Consider the following 19,026-nt stretch of genomic DNA (forward strand, 5'->3'; position numbering starts at 1 on the left):
GCTCGGCCAGTGTTGCCGAAAGCTCCGGGAGTGTGGAAATACGCCACGTTACAAAATCTTACACTAGATGAACTTTAATACCGTGCGCGTATACTTAATAAGGTTTTAATATAAAATTATTTAAAATTATCGCTATTTATATACTTAATTATATAATATTATAACTATATCTTATCTTTAGATTAGAAATAACTAATAATATATAACTACTTTAAATTATATAAAGATATATCTAGGATATAACCTAAGATATAACCTAGGATATAATTAAGAATATATCTAGAATATAACTTAGGATATAATTTAATATATATTTAGGATATAACTTAGGATATAATTAAGAATATATCTAGGATATAATCTAGGATATAATTAAGAATATATCTAGGATATAACCTAGGATATAATTAAGAATATATTTAGGATATAACCTAGAATATAATTAAAAATATATCTAGGTGTTGGACTCACAAGGGGATATCACGTAGCTACGGTTCGTAGATAGTATGATGGTTGTTGTTCTTGTATGTATTCTTCTGTAAAGAAAGGGGGAGGGCGAGGAACCTAAGGTTCCTCGCTACGGTAGTGCCGCGGCGATACGTGATGACACGTGACGACCGCTTGCCTTATTCCCGACACTGGCAACTCTTCTTTTGTGGTTACCATCTATATACACTTATAGATTGCCACTATACAAAGATACAAAGCTAAGGAGAAGAAGGAGAGGAAGGACGTTAGGTTAACGCGAATACAAAGGGGCCACTAAGGCGCTAGTGGTAAGCGAGCCAATAGCAATTTTTCATGCCGGGCATAGAAAATCCTAATTGGTTGGCGGAAGTTGGGGTCGGCAGAATATGGCAGAATTTGGTAGGTAGCACGCCCTAGGAAACTGCGTCATTGAAATAGGGTTACGGAGCTAGCGGAGCGTAACTGGATACGGCTAGCTTGAGCAAATGGGAACGATAGTTGACCAATAGGAATGCTCTTGAATTGCCTTTGTCATCGCATCTGCCGGGTTATCTTGGCTGCTAATCCATCGAATCCCAAAGAGTTCTTGATGCTCCGCGAGGACCTCTACGAGGACCTCTGCGAGAGCTTCCACGAGGACCTCCACGAGGACCTCTGCGAGAGCCTCCACGAGGACCTCCATGAGGACCTCTATGAGAACTTCCACGAGGACCTCCATGAGGACCTCTACAAGAACCTCCATGAGGACCTCCACAAGGACCTCCACGAGGACCTCCATGAGGACCTCCACGAGGACCTCCACGAGGACCTCCATGAGGACCTCTACCAGGACCTCTACCAGGACCTCCACGAGGACCTCCACGAGGACCTCCACGAGAACCTCTATAAGGGTCTCCACGAGAACCTCCATCAGTGCTTTGTAGCCGATATTGATCGTACCCTCTGCCGTATTCCAATTCCCTGCTAAACTTCTCCTGATCTTGCGGTGGTAACGTAGATCTGGGTTGTTGCGGAGGTTGTTGCGGAGATTGCTGCGGAGGTTGCTGCGGAGATTGCTGCGGAGGCTGCTGCGAATATTGCTGCGGAGGTTGCTGCGGAGATTGCTGCGGAGGTTGCTGCGGAGATTGCTGCGGAGGCTGCTGCGATGGATACAGAACTAAAGACAGAGGTGGATACTGGGGAACTGAAGACGAAGGTGGAAGCGATGGCTGCGGAACTAAAGACGGAGGTTGATACTGGGGAACTGAAGACGAAGGTGGAAGCGATGGCTGCGGAACTAAAGACGGAGGTTGTTGCGGATATTGCTGCGGAGGTTGTGGTTGCTGTGGAGGTTGCTTCGGAGCTTGTTGCGGAGCTTGATGCGGAGCTTGTTGCGGAGCTTGAGGCACGGGTTGAGATACGGCAGCCTGAGGAACTTGAGGTGTTTGATAGCCTAAGGTTGTCTGTAGTGTTGCTTGTGGCTGTCCGTTATTAGGATTCCCTCGAGAGTTAAACTTCTTTTGGTGCTCAATCTCTTGTGGAGTCCATTCGTGCTCTTCTTCTGCGTCAAGGACTTGCTGAATATTGTCTCTAATAGTACCCCCGTTTATAGGGACAAATACTCCTTTCTCCCGAAGGAAGTCTCAAAAATCTCGAATAATATAAATATTACTAAGTGCCCAGGTGTTGGCAGTCCATCCCATAAAATCCTCCCTAAAATATTCCTATAGCTGTGAATCGGCGTAGTATCTACTTCGGTAAAATAGAATACGGTATAGGAGAAAGCCGTTAACTTGTTTTGCGGTATAAGTTGTTGTATTAAGGGTAAATTCGTCCCAATTTTCGTCGATGAGTTTCGCGTATGTAGCTACCCCTGGTGGTAAGAAGTCTCTCCAGTTGTTTGGAATAGCCATAGTTATGTCTTCGGAGGGAGGGAGATGTTGTTGGTATAGGGATTGTCGTTTGGTATAGGGATTGTCGTTTGGTGTAGGGGTTGTCGTTTGGTACGCGTTCGTGACGTGTATTTGCGATTACAGGGCTCAGGACCAGTTCTGGCCTTGAATCGCGAAGACTCGTAAAGCGTGTTGTTCTGCGTGATGGACGCAAGAATCTGTAATCTGGGGAAGGCTCAGGACCAGTTCTGGCCTTTAGATCCTTGGATTCGTGGAAGAGTTCTATTTAAGGTTTAGGACCAGTTCTAACCTTAAAAGACAGCTTCCCTTAGCACGAGTAGCACTAGTACAGTGGCTCGTCTCTTCTTGGTGAAGACCTTGCTGTTCTATGGTATAACAGTGAAGTTAACCACTGATCAGTGTTGGACTCATAAGGGGATATCACGTAGCTACGGTTCGTAGATAGTATGATGGTTGTTGTTCTTGTATGTATTCTTCTGTAAAGAAAGGGGGAGGGCGAGGAACCTAAGGTTCCTCGCTACGGTAGTGCCGCGGCGATACGTGATGACACGTGACGACCGCTTGCCTTATTCCCGACACTAGGATATAATTAAAAATATATCTAGGATATAACTTAGGATATAATTAAGAATATATCTAGGATATAACTTAGAATATAATTAAAAATATATCTAGGATATACCTAGGATATAATTAAAAATATATCTAGGATATAACCTAAAATATAATTTAAGAATATATCTAGGATATAACCTGGGATAATAATCTAAAATATAAATCTAGAATATATCTAGAATATAATCTAGGCACCCCTACGCACTTACCTATCTTAGATAGGTCTTTTATACTATTACTAATAAAAGCAACTTAGTTTTTAATTAACGATTTAAATAATTATAAGATACTTCTTTATAAAGGGTATAAGTATAAGAGATATATATATATAATATTAAAAATAGTAACTAGATATATCTAGGCTTATATTAGAGTATTATAAAAATATATAATCCTAAATACTAGCTATAATAATCTACTAATGCCTTTTCTTTAATGCTAGTAATAAGTAGAATTCTATAATATAACTAAGGTTAATATTAATTATATAAACTAGATCTCTAGTAATAAAAAGACTTATATTTAGTTAAAAGATATTAGAATATTTTATATCCTCTAAGTATAGAATTAAATATATTATAGATTTATCTAATCTAGAGATATATAATAAGAATATTACTAAGATATATAAAAATATATAAAGACTATATCCTAGATATATCCTAGATATATCTTATATATAACTTAGTTCTAATATTAATAGATATAATATTTATATATATTAAAGGATAAAATAGGTATAATATATACTCTTTTTAGCCTNTAAAGTGCTTTAGGAAATAGATACTCTATATAGGCGTATTTTATTATAAATATTTATACTCTTAGCTATAAATTTTTTACTATAAGGAAATTATAGAGNAAGATAAGAAAAGGATATATAAATATTATATTTATATTATTATATCTATTATATTAGATATATTNGGTATATTATCTTCTAAAACTAGTATATACCTATAGTTTTAATTATAAAGTTTATAAGGCGTATAATTAAAATCTTACTTATAATCTATAGCCTCTATTTACTCTAGTATATTATATTNTAGATCTTACTAAATTCTATAAAGCTAATATATTTTAGTCTCCTNTATTATAATATTAAATAATAGTTANGTTTTACTATATTCTAGGTCTATTTTACTATTAGGTAAGATTATNTAGATATATCCTTAATATATCTAGCTTATAAGCNAATTATATTTAGTATATAAGAGTANCTTATAGTCTTTACTTTATATAACTATTACTTAATAAGCTTAATTCTTATATTAGTTAATATTATAATAATCTTAATTAAATATTTATAAATAAGAAGCCTAGGTTCTATATATAAAAGCTATAGTAAAAGTAATTAAACTATAAAATTAAAAGATAGAGTTAGAGCTTAGAAAATTATAATAAAAACTTAGTTAATATAAATTTTTATACTTATAAGTATAAGGAGTANAGGTTATATTAAGGTAATTACCTAAATATAAAGATATTATAATATCTAAGAAAAAGCCGATTTTAAATACTCCTACTATACTCTATACTTAATACTTAGTAGTAAAGAATAGAACTAGGATAGAACTAGAATAAAACTAAGATAGAACTATACTATATTTAAAATCTAACCTATCCTAGATACTTAGTATAGCTCTTAACTATATTAAAAGGCTTATTACCCTTAAGGTTATCTATAATATCTAATAGCGTTATATTTAGTAAAATTAAGTTCTATTTTTAATTAGATTATTAATATATTATTAATATATTCTAAATAGAAGAGTAATAGTTTATATTATTATAAATTCTAGCCTTTTTAACTACCTTATTAATAGGGTATATAATATTTAGTTCTACCTCTATCTAGATAGCTTTATAAAGGGTCTACTAAGCTACTATAATAGGTTAGATTTAGGATATAATATAAATATATAGATAAATATACTAGCTAAATTACTAAATTATAGTTCTTTTTAACCTTGTCACGGGACGGGGCAGTGGCTATAAGACGTATGTATTTAAGGAGTCTACAAGACGTTACACGATCGATCGTAAGGGTCGAGGGCGTAAGGAGGTGATATACCTACGCGTAGCTGATATAAGCTGTACGTGAGGTATACGCGAGAGCACGGGGCTCTCCTATGGAGGCCCCTACAGTAGGGTTCCGTAATACTACCCCCCCTCCTATAGAGGCGGAGCTCCGGCGACGCTGTAGTTACTATATATATATAGAAGGGACACTTAGGGTATAGAAAAGAAGAAAAGGGGGGTATCGCTAAAGGCTTAAAACAACGTCATGTAATAAGGCTTAGCATCTAAGAATCCGACCAATTAGATAACTTTGACCGCCGGTCGAAGTTCCTGGACATCTTAACGATATTCCGGTCACGTAATCGCACTTTGCCGCAATCTAACGGCAATCTGACGGCAATTTGCCCCTATGTGGCAATGTATAACGGTTTAACTCTATAAGGGCTCCTATAGAGGATTAGGTATAAAATCTCTGCTTAGGCCCAGTTTCTGTAGATTCGCGTAGTAAAAGTCGCTGATTAGATCCTTTGCATTTTCGAAGTCTTCCTATAGTTGCTATTCTGGCTAGTCTATGTCAAATCCTATATATATAGCTCTGTAGTAGAGCCGTTGTCCTCTGCCTTTACCAAAGTATTTAGAGTCGATAATTCGTTTAACGGTCTACTCCTTATAGTTCTTATCTTCGTTCTCGTCTTAAATTAGTACTAGTAGGGGTTCGGGCTATATCTGCCCTGGTAAGGGGTTAGGCTAGTAAAGGTGTAGTAGTTATGGGTAAAATACAGGCTATATCCCGCGGGTGGCTAGGGCAGGTAGGAGCTCTAGCTTATATACGGCTCCCCTATTAATAACTCGTTTAATTAGGTAGGGGCCGAGGTTCTTATAATCGAGTGACTTTATAGGCCTCTGTGTAGAGATATTGCGTATATCTAGCTATACCTAGTCGCCAACACGCATCTCCGGTGGTGGCGTTCTATAATAGTCGGCGAAGTAGGCCTACTTTGCTTAAGCCTAGGCCATTTCTCCCTTACAGTAGTCAAGTAGATTTTTTATGCGGTCTGTATGCTAGTCAGCAAGTAGCATCTTAAGGCGTTTTCTATATAGCAGTTTCTTATTAATAGGTTCTGGTAGTTCTATGCTAGATTGGGGGTAATATCCCTTGTTCGCGAAGAACGGGGTAAGTCCTGTAGTAGTTAAGACGTAATTATTCGCTGCGAATTCACCTAATAGGAGGTAATCTACCCAGTTATCTTAACTATAGGCGACTACCTGTTGTAGGTACGCTTTTATACTAGCATTAGCGTTTTCTAGTTACCTAGCAGTTTCGTGGTAAAAGGATATAGATATCTTAATAGAGATGCTAAGGCGTTGGCAGATTCGTCTCTATATATTAGAGCTGAACTATATACCTTAGTCGGACGTAATTAAGTTAGGTAACCTATATAATCGGTAGATTTCGCAAAGGAAGGCGTTAGTGACGTCGCTAACGGCTACGCCTTCGGTTAGGACGTAGTGGCGCTCTTTTATAAGTCGGCATATTATTATAAGGATGTTCTTATAGGTACGGCCATGTCGCTTATAGGGTGGTAGGTTAATAATAAAATCTATGGCGATATCTGCCCATCGTTATATAGGTACTAGTAGAGGGTATAGTAGTCCTTAGTACTTTATATTAAAGGCCTTAGCGCGCTTATAACTGTAGTAGGCGCCTATAAAGCGTTTAACTAAGTCTATTATTTTAGGCTAGAAGTAGTATCGGCTAAGAAGCTTATAGGTTTCTCCTTTGCCTAGGTGGCCGCTTAATCGGAGGTCGTGGGCCATTTAAATTAGTTGCCGTTGTAAATTTTCTAAGTTAAGGATAAATAGACGGCCTCTATAATAGAGCCTATTCTCTTTTACTTTTAAGGCTGCTATATTAATCTAGCCTAAGCTTTAGAGTTTAGTTAGCAGCGTATAGGCGCCGGCGGTCTTTGCGGCAATAAGTTAATATAGTAATAGGTTAATAGAGGTATTATATGCCGTGGTGATAAGCTTATTAATTTTAGGAGGTAATTTTAGTTCTATAGTGTGGAGCTAAGGTACAGTTGGCTCTATTATAGGTAGCATACCTAGGGCCAAATTCCGTGCTTTTAGAATCGTCTATTGTTGGAACTGGTTATAGGGGTTATCTTTAGACTAAGGAAGGTCTTATAAGCGGCGTATTAGGCTATTAGGCTTAGTACCTTATACTCCTAGCCTATATGCAATTTTAAAGTTAAAACTAGAGAGGAACTTGTTTTAGCGTGCTTGGTATTAGTTTAGCTATTTTATAGTTATAAAGTACTTAAGGTTGCGATAATCCATAAGGACTTTAGTTAGCTGGTTAGGTTTTGCTAAGGAGAGTTCCGGTTGAAATTCCTTAAACGCTTATATAATCGCGAGAAGTTTCTTATTATAGATCTTATAGTTATATTCTTATAGTATAAGCTTAGATAAATAGAATGTAACTAGGTAGAGGAGACCGTTATTACCTATCTAGGAGAGGACGCCTGCGTTAATATAGTCTAAGAAGTTAGTCTTGAGATAGAGTTGTTATCCTAATATGAAGTAAGCTAGGATAAGTGCTTTAGTAAAAGCATCTTTAAGGTCTTAAAACGCCTTCTTGCATTTAGGCGTCTAGATAAAACGTAAATATGTTTTTCTTCCTTTTACGGAAAGGCCCTTTATTTGCATTATTGCTGTAAGTGGTACTATAACACCCGAGAAGTTATATATAAATTTTTAATAGAAGTTGGCGAAACTAAGGAAAGCTTATACGTCTTTAATACAGTTAGGGGTTTGCTATTTAGTAATTATACGTACTTTCTTGGGGTCTATACGGACACCCTTAGTAGTGACGATTAGTCTAAGGTATTTTACTTCTATGACTAAGAATTCGCACTTCTTTAAATTAATGTAAAATCCTGCGTCCCTAAGGCGCTATAGGACCTTTCAAACATGCTTAGTATGCTTAAAAGGGTTATCGCTGTAAATAAGTATATCGTCCAGGTACGCAGAGCAGAAGTTGTCGAGGTAGTCCTATAAGGCGTTATTAATATAGCTTTAGAAGCTGCCTAGGCCGTTATATACGCTAAAGGGCATGACGGTATATTTGAATTAGCTAAAGCGTAATGCGAATGCGGTTTTCCATTCGTTACCTTTTCGTATTTGGAGGCGGTTAAAGGCAGCGATAATATTAAGCTTAGTATAGATTTTAGCTTAGCTAAGCCGCTTAAGAGTCTTATGTATAAGCGGTATAGGGTATCAGTTCTTAATCGTAATAGCGTTAAGTCCTCTATAGTTAACGCAGAATTAAATACCTCCTCCTAGCTTCTTAGTAAGGAGGATAGGGGCGGCTGCTAGGGATATGCTGGGGCGAATAAACCCTTTGTTAAGGTGTTCGTTGATATACTTTTTAATAACTAGAAGTTCGTCTTTTAATATTAGGTAGGGTCTCTTATAGGGTAGCGTTTTTCCTTATTTAATATTAATGGCATAGTTATTAGGTCAATATGGGGGGAGTATATCTACGCTCTTTTATAAGCACACGTTAATAAAGTTATAGTACCTTTTAGGGAGGAGCTTACGGAGTTCCTTATTGGTAAGTCCTTTTTTAAGCTTTATAAACTTCTTAAAGTCTAAAGGTAAAAGTCTATAGAGTTCTGTGGGGGCATCGTTTTCTAGGAGGTTAACTATATCTATCCTATTACTATAGAGGACGTGGTCCTATTCTTTATTAAGCTTATATAGTTATAATTAGGAGGCTGCGGTAACAGTCCAGCCTTTCCTACGTGCTATATAGTAGAAGGCTGCGGCACTTATATAGTAGCAGTTAGTCGTAGGTAAGGTAATAAGGGGTTCCTTAGGTTGGTATCCTGGGGAGTAAATAGAGGCGGCTAGGCTATGTCCTAGGCAGGTCTCTCTACAGTATTTAGAGTTAAAGGTTGCTTTTCTCTTTTTCCAGTTAATGGTGGGGTTGTGTTATTTAAGCTAGTTTATTCTAAGGATAATAGGGTAGTTAGCAAGTGGTATAATATAGGCCTAGAGTTCTTCCTGGTGCCCATTTATATCTAGGTGGAGTTATGCTATATAGGTAATCTTCTATACAGTATAACTATTGTTGGCGAGTTATAGGGCGCGGGCTTTAGTAAGGGGTAAGGTAGGTAGGTTATAAGTGCGTACGAATTAAGTATCTATAAATTTATTAGTAGCTCCGCAATTAATTATAGAACGGCTTTTATATTATTTTTTAGCAGTAGTTCCTATTACGGGTAAAACTATCTATTTCCGTCTATTTATCTTTACTAAGTTATCTATTAAGCAGGCCGATATATAGATCCCCTTATCATTAGGGCGTCCCAACCTGCGACTTAGGGCTGGGACTTGGCGTTTTCTATTTCCGTATTTAACTCTACCGCTATTACTGTGTCTTTATCTTATACGGTAGTAGTACGTAGCGACGTATTTAGTATTTAAGGTACTAGGTTAGGTATTAGGCGGCGGCTGCTAAACCTAGCTATTAGGTAGTTTGGGCTATAACTATAATAGCCTTTTTAACAATATCTATAGCAACGCTTTAGCTTCTAGAGTAGCTCGCGTTCTCTATCTAATAGCTTCTGCGGGAAGGTTGGTATAGAAAGGTCGATATTAGGACTAGTAGTATTACTTAGGGTAGTAGGCGTTAGTAGTTTAGTAGGTCCGGAGGGCTTCTATAAGGAGGTCTTTGGGTAGGGGTTTATAGTAGCGATCTAATTTAGTCGTCGTTTAATCTTCTGTATGGCTGCTATTATATTATAAACATTATTATAGTTGTGGCTAGCGGCTGCGTAACTAAGGCGATAAGTGACTTTTTTAAGAAGATCTTCTTAGTCTTTAGTATTATCTTAGGCGAGGGCTCTAGTATATTCCTGGAATTTAATATAGAACTTATTAAATAATTCAGTAGGGCTTATCTTTAGGGCACGTAGTTTAGCTTAGTTAGTGGCTAGTAGGTCATAGTCGCGGTATATTAGGTTAAGATCATTAAGGACTTCTTAGTGGGACTGCCACTTTTAGGGGCTATTGGTCTCCCATCGGACGAAGAGTCTGTTAAATGGTGTACCCTTTATTCGCCCAATAATATAGCCAATCTTAGTGTCTTCCGTAGGAAAAAGGTAGGCGCTCTAAATTAGTTTCTCGCGGATTTGCATCTTTTAGTGGCTGTATTCTTTACAGTCTTCCTAGAAAACTAGGGGATTAGGGTAACATACATTAGACCCTATAGTAGCAGCTTGGGTTCAGTTATTATAGCTTTTATCGTCGCTTTAGTAGGGGTTCCTGTTAGGTAAGGCTGCTTGGCGCTAACTCTCCGTTAAGCGTTAAGTAGGTAAAGTTGCCGGGGGCGTAGAGACTTAAGTGGCGTTATATGCAGTAGAGAGGTGTCTAGCGTTGTTATAAATGTGCTTATTAAGCTAAGATTATAGGTATTTAATTATGCCTTCTCTTTTAGTAACTGTAGCAATAAGTACAATCTTAGCCTTCTTTAACTATTAGACGTTGCGTTTAGACACGCGGAGGTTATCTTCGGTTTCTTAACGCGTGTTGTTAGCGAGCGCCTCGCGAGCTTATAGGTCTTAGATAATATTATAATCTTAGGCAGCACGCATCTTAGCTCGTGTAAGCTTTAGGTAGTAGTTCTATAGAAGGCGGTAGTATTTATTAGGTTCTTATGCTACTATTTTTATAAACGTCTTAGCGTCTCGTATTTTAATTTTAATAGGTAGTAGCCCTTCCGCTTACTTATCCGTAGTTATATAGTTAATAAAAGATAAGACATTATCGGTATCTATCTCCTTAGGGGTTAAGGCTAGGGCTAATAAATTGAATTCTCCTAGGATTAATTGGCGTCGTAGGTTAAGTGTAGGTATTGGATTGTTCTTTGGGTTTAATATAGTGGCTAGTAAGGAATATTGTCTTACTATTGTGGGTTCCTTAGAAGTATAAAGTGAGGTAACTCGTAGGTACGCTACTTCTGGCAGCGCCTGTAGTATTATAGAGATGTAGAATTAGTTATAGGCTAGGTGTTAGTGGTAAAAAGGCGTAACGTAATGTCATGGGACGGGGTAGTGGCTACAAGACGTATGTATTCGAGGAGTCTACAAGACGTTGCGCGATCAATCGTAAGGGTCGAGGGCGTAAGGAGGTGATATACCTACGCGTAGCTGACATAAGCTGTACGCGAGGTGTACGCGAGAGCACGGGGCTCTCCTATGGAGGCCCCTGCGGTAGGGTTCCGTGACAAACCTCTAGGCTTTATACTATAAATTATATAGCCTATATTTTTCTTTATTTTTTAGGTTAAAAGCTAGTTATAATATAGATATATTTAGGTTTTTACCTAGAAATATAATTTAATATACTTAATTAATCCTCTATAACTATTAGTAAAATTTATTCCCTAAGTATAAATATTATACTTAGTATTTAGATCTTATTATAGTTAGATTTAGGATAAAATAGAGATATATAGCATTTATAACTATAATCTTCCTAATAGTATAATCCTATTTAGAGAAAATATCCTTTAGTAGAATATAGATAAAGGGATGTTTACTATAGTACTATATTAAAGTTAGATCCTAGATATAAGCTAGATATATACTAGATATTACCTTAATATAAAAGAATAGTACCTATATTAGGCGCTTACTAAGTCTAATATACTATACCTTAGTATATAGAGCTAAGGCGCTAGAAATGTGCCTTATTATAGTATTTAGCTATAAAGTAGTATTAGGAGTACTAGAACCCTTACTTCTACTATTATCTAAGTTTAAAGAGCTTAGATTATCCTAGGAAATAAGTTCTTTAAGATATAACCTAAAAGTTACTCTAAAGTACTACGTATAGCTATTATACTAATATTTAGACCTTAAATAGGGCTATAAAGAACCTTATTAATAATATATTAAGGTTAAATTATAGATATAATATAGTTTTATCTAAAATATAATTTATATCTTATACTTATACTATCCTTATAAAAAGATTTACATACCTATTTTAGAGAAAGTTCTTATTCTATATCCTAATTAGATCCTTATTATATAATTATATATTTAGGCTATTAGGCGGTATCTATTTCTATATTAAATTATANATATAACCTAAATATATACTTACGCTNCTTATAATAGAGCTATCNNTTAGGTAANNAAGTCGCCTTACCTATATATATTGTTCTATATAGCTATACTTAGCATTAAGCTAGTTACTTACTTACCTTTTATAGTAGTTTAGGTAATATAGAGCCTATTACCTTATACTATCGTTATTATTCTATAGAGGCTAAAAGGGATTTAGTAAGAACTAATATAGTCTAATTAAATTTAAATATTAATATAAATAGAATATTAATAAATACCTTTTCTACTCTAATTTGCCTCTACTTCTCTAGAATTTATACCTATATTAGATCCTTAATATAACCTTAATATAACCTNAATATAACCTACTATAACTTACTTNNTCTATAAGCTNTTCTTNTATTATANAAANNTAATAAATTATTAAAACTACCTTTAAAAACGTTAAAATTAAAAAATAATTAAATTATAGCGTCTTAATATAGTATAGTAAAAGTTAGATTGTGTACCTAGTGAAGTTGGGCCGGAGCTAAAATATCTACACTAGCCGAGGTTTTAGGGCCTTGGCCAGTACTCCCGGAGCTTTCGGCAACATAGGCCGACCTTTAGACTCGCGCATTTGGTAACTACAATTATATTTACATCTTTTTTTATACTAATAGCATATTTTAAATAAACAAAAGCTACTTTAAAGCTATTTATAAGGCTAGCAAAATAAATATTATTATTTTAGATAATTTAATATATAGCGATGATTCTCTTCTACCTATCTACCTATTGACTTACCTACCTGCCTATCTACCTACCTATCTGCATTGCCTACCTGTCTGCATTGCCTACCTATTTGCATCTGCCTACCTGTCTATATCTGCCTACCCGTTAGCATCTGCCTACCTGTCTACATCTGCTGCTTACCTGTCTGCATCTGCCTACCTGTCTGCATCTGCCTACCTGTCTGCATCTGCCTACCTGTCTGCATCTGCCTACCTGTCTGCATCTGCCTACCCGTCAGCATCTCCCTGTTTGTGCCTACCTGTCTATGCTACCTTGATTCGATCGATCGATCGAATCGTTTATAGTGTTCGCTGGCTAGTCGTTGTCGTCTGGCCCTGGCGACGGTCATCTGGCTGGCGACGGTCGTCTGGTTCTGGTAACGGTCGTCTGGCTCTAGCGACGGCCGTCTGGCTCTGGCGACGGTCGTCTGGTTCTGGTAACGGTCGTCTGGTTCTGGCGACGGTCGTCTGGCTCTGGCGACGGTCGTCTGGCTCTNGCGACGGTCGTCTGGTTCTAGCGATAGTCATCTAGTTCTAGCAACGGTCCTCTGCTAGCTGCCGTTCTAGTGCCTCCCTAGGTAGGGAGGATGTAAGGAAGGAAGGAAGGAAGGAAGGAAGGAAGGGTAAAAAATAAGGCGGCTACATAGGCAGAGACATGTGTAGAGGCTATCGGGAATATAGCGGGGACCCGATGCAGAGCTTCGTGTAGAGCCTCCGTATGCAGAGCTTCGCGCAGAGCCTCGTGCAGAGCTTCGTGTAGAGCCTCTGTACGCAGAGCTTCGTGCAGAGCTTCGTGCAGAGCCTCCGTACGCAGAGCTTCGCGCAGAGCCTCGTGCAGAGCCTCTGTACGTAGAGCTTCGTGTAGAGCTTCGTGTAGAGCTTCGTGTAGAGCCTTGTGCAGAGCCTTATATAGAGCCTCTAAGTAATAAGACTATATAAGATTGTATAAGATTGCGTAATTGGCATATAACTTTACCTTAATTGCATGTCAAGGTGTCGGGAATGAGGCAAGCGGTCGTCACGTGTCGCCGCGGCACTAGCGTGGCGGCTCCTCGCCCTCCCTCATTCCAACAATCAATCAAATTACAATCATCATACTATCTACAAACCGTAGCTACGTGATATCACCTTATGTAACCAACACTAATCAGTGGTTAACTTCACTGTTATACCACAGAATAGCAAGGTATTCCACCAAGAAGAGACGAGCCACTGTACCAGTGCTAATCGTGCTAGAGGAAGCTATCTTTTAAGGTTAGAACTAGTCCTAAACCTTAAATAGAACTCTTCCACGAATCTAAAGATCTAAAGGCCAGAACTGGTCCTAAGCCTTTCCCAGATTATAGATTCTTGCGTCTATTACGCAGAACAACACGCTTTATAAGTCTTTATAATTTAAGGCCAGAACTAGTCCTAAGCCCTATAATTGCAAATATATATTATAAACGCGTACTAAATAATAAATATATATTACAAACGCGTACTAAATAATAATCCCTACGCTAATAACACTTCCCTCCCTCTAAAAATATGGCTACGCCTACTTTAAACGACTAGGAAGACTCCTTACTACTAGGGGTAGCTTTATATACAAAACTCATTAATAAAAATTAGGATAAATTTACTTTTAATATAATAACTTATACCGCAAAATAAGTTAATAGCTTTCTCCTATACTATATTATATTCTACTAAAGTAAATACTATACCAATTTATAGCTATAGGAATATTTTAGGGAGGATTTTATAAGATAGACCACTAACACCTAGGTACTTAGCAATGTTAATATTATTTAGGATTTTTAAAACTTCCTCTATAGGAATAGGGTATATATTACTAAAAACAGTAACCTAATTACTAGTAATATTTAGGCCGTTATTACTAGTATAAAAGAACTAGTATAGACAGAAGCTAAGATTATACGTTAACTACGGAAACCTAAAACCAACCTATATTCTTTAAAAGGTAACTTTAATTTAGAATAAAACCCCTAAAACACTACCCTTTTACCTAGAGGTACTCTCCTATCTAGAGGTACTCTCCTACTTAAAGGTACTCTTCCTCTACCTTTACCGCCTTTAGCTCCTCTACTTTAGCTAACTAGTAAGCCTTTATTATAAGAAGTTACAAATCTAATAAAGGTATATTTAGATAAAGAGAAGAAGTTTAGGGGAGAATTATATAATATACTTAGAGCAAAACTATAGGTCTTCTATAACTGTTATAATAAGATTAGAATTTAATACCACTAATACTACTATACTTTCTCCATTATATTAAAGGGATAGATAGTAATATTTTATTATAACTATATTATGGGAAGAAACTATAGCTTTAATATAATACTTTAGCTTATTAGAGCCCACTTTAAGACCAATAAGAATTACTAACTTTATATATCTAAATGGCGAGAAACTACGTTTTAAAGAGTTATTACTTCTAACTTAATAAAGACTTATTTAAAGTGCCTTTAACTACTCTTTAATAAACTCTAGAAAATCTAATATGGCCTTACTAAAACTTACTAAAATAAGAACAGTTTAAGGGACTAGGTTATCTTAGCCTGCTATAACGTTCCTAAGTATAATTTAGCGCTATATAAACCTATAAATACGTTTAAAGGAGTATATACCGAGCTACGCTTCGCTATAGGTACTGTAATACAAATATAAAAACCTTAATAGTTTTTGTTGGTCATATAGGGTGACTCACTAATAACGACTACTTAAGTAGGTTATAGTGATATTGGTTAATAAAGCTTGTTTATTGAAATAAGGGAGGGCGAGGAGCTTAAGACTCCTCGCTACGCTAGTACCGCGGCGTTACGTAATAACCGCTTGCCTTATTCCCGACACTAGCAACTCTTCTTTTATAGTTGCCATCTATATATAAATACTACTTAACTAGCGTAATAAATACTATTCCTCTTTACTTACTATTGCTATTATAATATAAGTCTTACTATTTTAAATTTGCCTCTTAGCACATGGTGCTTTCTTGCTTGGAGTTATAAGTGTATATTATATTAGGGCCGCCAAGGCGCTAGTTATAAGCAAGCTAATAGCAATTTTCTATCCCGGGGATAGAAAATCCTAATTGGCTAGGTTAAGTTAGGGTCTGCAAAATCTGGCTAATTAGACAACTTTAACCGGCGGTTAAAGTTCCTAGATATCTTAAGACCTTACGTAACTAAGAAATTTCTAGGGACTCCTTTTTAACCTAACCTTTAACTCGTATATATAGAGTATTTATATTAACAAATATCTCTAATACCTTATTTAGGCCTTTATTATTATATCTGCCGGGTTATCTTAGCTATTAATCTATTAAATCTTAAAGAGTTTTTAACACTTATAGGATTGCTAAAGTGCTATAATATTAATTATAAGGCGCTTCTTCTTTATAGTACCGAGCTTAATTAAATACTTATAAAGGGAATATAAGTCGGTGTATATAATTATAGGGATAACAGGAAGTTTAAGTCGATCTATAATTATCTTTAGAGTAGTTCCAATTATAATTGCTATATTAACTCTACTAACCATTCTATATATCTCTAATGCTAAAACGCTTTAAGTAATACGCTTACTCTTAGTTAAGCTCTAATAGATAAAGTTGCCGTGGATTATAAAGTTATTCTCTTTAGTAGATTCGTTTGCAATAATAATTTTATATCCTAACTAGGAGCTAAAATCTTTATTATTTATAAACGATCTATTAATAAATACAAAGAGCTTAGCGGTAGGAAGATTAATAGGTATGTAGAGTAATCCCTAATTAAGATGGTTTATTTGCTAGGAAAGACGTTTATTTAGGGTAAGAGCGTTATCCTTAGTTAGTTCCTAGTATTAAGTGGTAATAGAGAAATTAAATAAAGCTTTAGGTTAATAGATAGAAGTAATATAAGCTTTATAAGCGCGTTGCTCCACATATCCTTACTTTAGAGAATTAACGTTAATAATATTAATCCTCTTACCTTAACCCTTCTAGCGCAAAGCAATAGAATTCTCATTTAGGGAGAGGATGTATCTATTAAAGAGTAATAGTATTATTAAATTAAGCTTTTCCTTTGGCTTTGCTATAAGATTTACCTTTATTAGCTTATCTTCTTTAAGAGCTAAGAACTAGTTATCTCCTAAGATAATTATATTATTAGTTTATATGCTAATAATTCTAAATAGAGTTCCTATAGTTATAATAAGGAAGTAGGAGTCGAATATAGAAGTAGTTATTAAAAGCTTCTCTTTATAGTGCTTACTGTAGGTAGCCCATTAGTAAGTTCCTGCCTCTGCAATTCTATATAATGGCTTAAGTATAACTATAATCATATCTTTAGGATACTAGTAGCGAATTTGCTCTAAAAGGTATACTAATATTAAGCGCTAAAGGTATATCTTTAATTAGGTATAGGCTTAAGTAATATCTTATAAATAAACCACCATTCTATTCTTTATTAAGGAGGGAGCTAGCGCAATAATAACTTACTAACTAGCTTGTTAAATTATAGGAGATTACGTAAGAATTACCTCCTTATTATTATTGTTATAACCTTAAATAATAAGCCTTAATTTCTTAAATAGGGCGTTAGTAGCCTTGCCCTTAATCTTATTAACTATTCTTAACTTAAAGATGCAAACTCCATCAAACTTAGTAGGGTTATACTTCTTAAATTTAAAGACTCCTCTTATAATAAGACTATCAATTTTTTACTTATTAGATGCTTAAAAAGGAGCTTCTAGAGTTATAATATAATCTTCCTTTTAGAGCTATTTTACGAGTTTAAAGTTAGCCTTCTCCTTAGCTGTTATAAAGGCTATTAATAGCTTAACTCTATTCTTAATAGCGGTAATAAATTGCTCTTTAAAATTAATAAGATATTAGCGATTTTATAATCCCTTTAGGCGGCCTTTACCGCGTTATAGTTGCGGTATATCTACTATAATTATATTAGAATTGTGGTTGCCTTCTAAAGTATATTAATTATAGTTCTCCTTTAGGGTATTTTTTATAGTATCCTATAAAGGCTTAGAACTATTATCTTTATAATAAGGCTTAATAATAGTTAAATAGAATTAAGTAGGTCTGTAAGGCATTTAAATAGTATAAGTTTAACTATTAATTATAATAAGTTAATATAGGCCTAACTATCCTCCCTTTTTACGCTATACGCGTACCTTAAACTAGAGTAGTAGATTAAGCGTAGTTAAGGTATTTAAACCATTTCTTATTTCTAGTATATTATTAACCTAGCGTATAGTATAGAGATATTATACCTCCTTTATTGCCTTATAAATAGCCTTAGCTTATTATATAATAAAGGGGGATAATAGAGAATTATTAGTTATTTAAGGGTAGGCGCTAAAGACTAGTAATATAGGTATAAGTTTATTTAGGCTAGCGGAATTATTAATGGCTTTAACAGCTATTTATAAAGTAAGTTTTTTACTAGCGTCCTTTAGTTCTAAAGAAATAATCTTATATACGCGGCGTAATGGCGCGTAATATTACTCTACTTTTTTAATACTGTTATATACCTTAATAGGGACTTCCTTAACCTTAATTACTATTACTTTTATTTGTTATTAAAACTCTATAGATAAGAAGTTCTTTCCTATATTATAGACGATTTAATTAGGGGGTCCTAGGTAGATATTAATCTAGTATAATTAAAGGGTATCCTATGCGTTTTTAGCTAATATATCCTTTAAAAATCGTGCGGCTTAGAAGGAGGTTAAGAAGTTAATAACTTAGAGTACTAGTTTTCCGCTAAGATATATAATGTTAACAATAATATAGAAGTTAAAGTTATAGTTATTTTTAAGAATAAACTTAAATCGGCCAGGGGACTTCTAGTTTATTTAGTAGTGGTAATAGTACTTTATAAAATACTTAATTGCCTTAACTTTAACTTTATAGCCTACTCGCTAAAGAACCCTAAGTAGTTAGTAAATAAATAGGTGGCTAAAGCAACGGTGTAGTTAACGTAACTCTAACTTAGTTAAGTGGCTTTAAGTAATACTCTTTTCTAGTTAATAAAGGAGTAACTAGGGGTAACCCTATTTGCGCATAATAGGCACCTAATTATTTCCCTAAATAAGTATATTCTTAAGGTTATT

At 35.4% G+C, this 19,026-nt stretch overlaps 1 protein-coding gene across 1 annotated transcript; it reads right to left on the reverse strand.

Moving 5' to 3' along the window:
- Window positions 1–508: 508 nt before the first annotated feature.
- On the reverse strand, window positions 509–1,315 carry K441DRAFT_660571 (uncharacterized protein). The gene has a single exon (XM_067648723.1). The coding sequence runs from the start codon at window positions 1,280–1,282 to the stop codon at window positions 941–943; it is 342 nt and encodes a 113-aa protein (XP_067503330.1). The 5' UTR covers window positions 1,283–1,315; the 3' UTR covers window positions 509–940.
- Window positions 1,316–19,026: the final 17,711 nt, after the last annotated feature.

The sequence above is a fragment of the Cenococcum geophilum genome, assembly GCF_001692895.1.
Source record: "Cenococcum geophilum 1.58 unplaced genomic scaffold K441scaffold_24, whole genome shotgun sequence".
Classification (NCBI taxonomy): domain Eukaryota; kingdom Fungi; phylum Ascomycota; class Dothideomycetes; order Gloniales; family Gloniaceae; genus Cenococcum; species Cenococcum geophilum.

What these genes read in the sequence shown, in the direction of transcription:
- K441DRAFT_660571 (XM_067648723.1), bottom strand. Translation starts at nt 1,282, where the DNA reads ATGGAGGTCCTCGTGGAGGTCCTCGTGGAGGTCCTCATGGAGGTCCTC.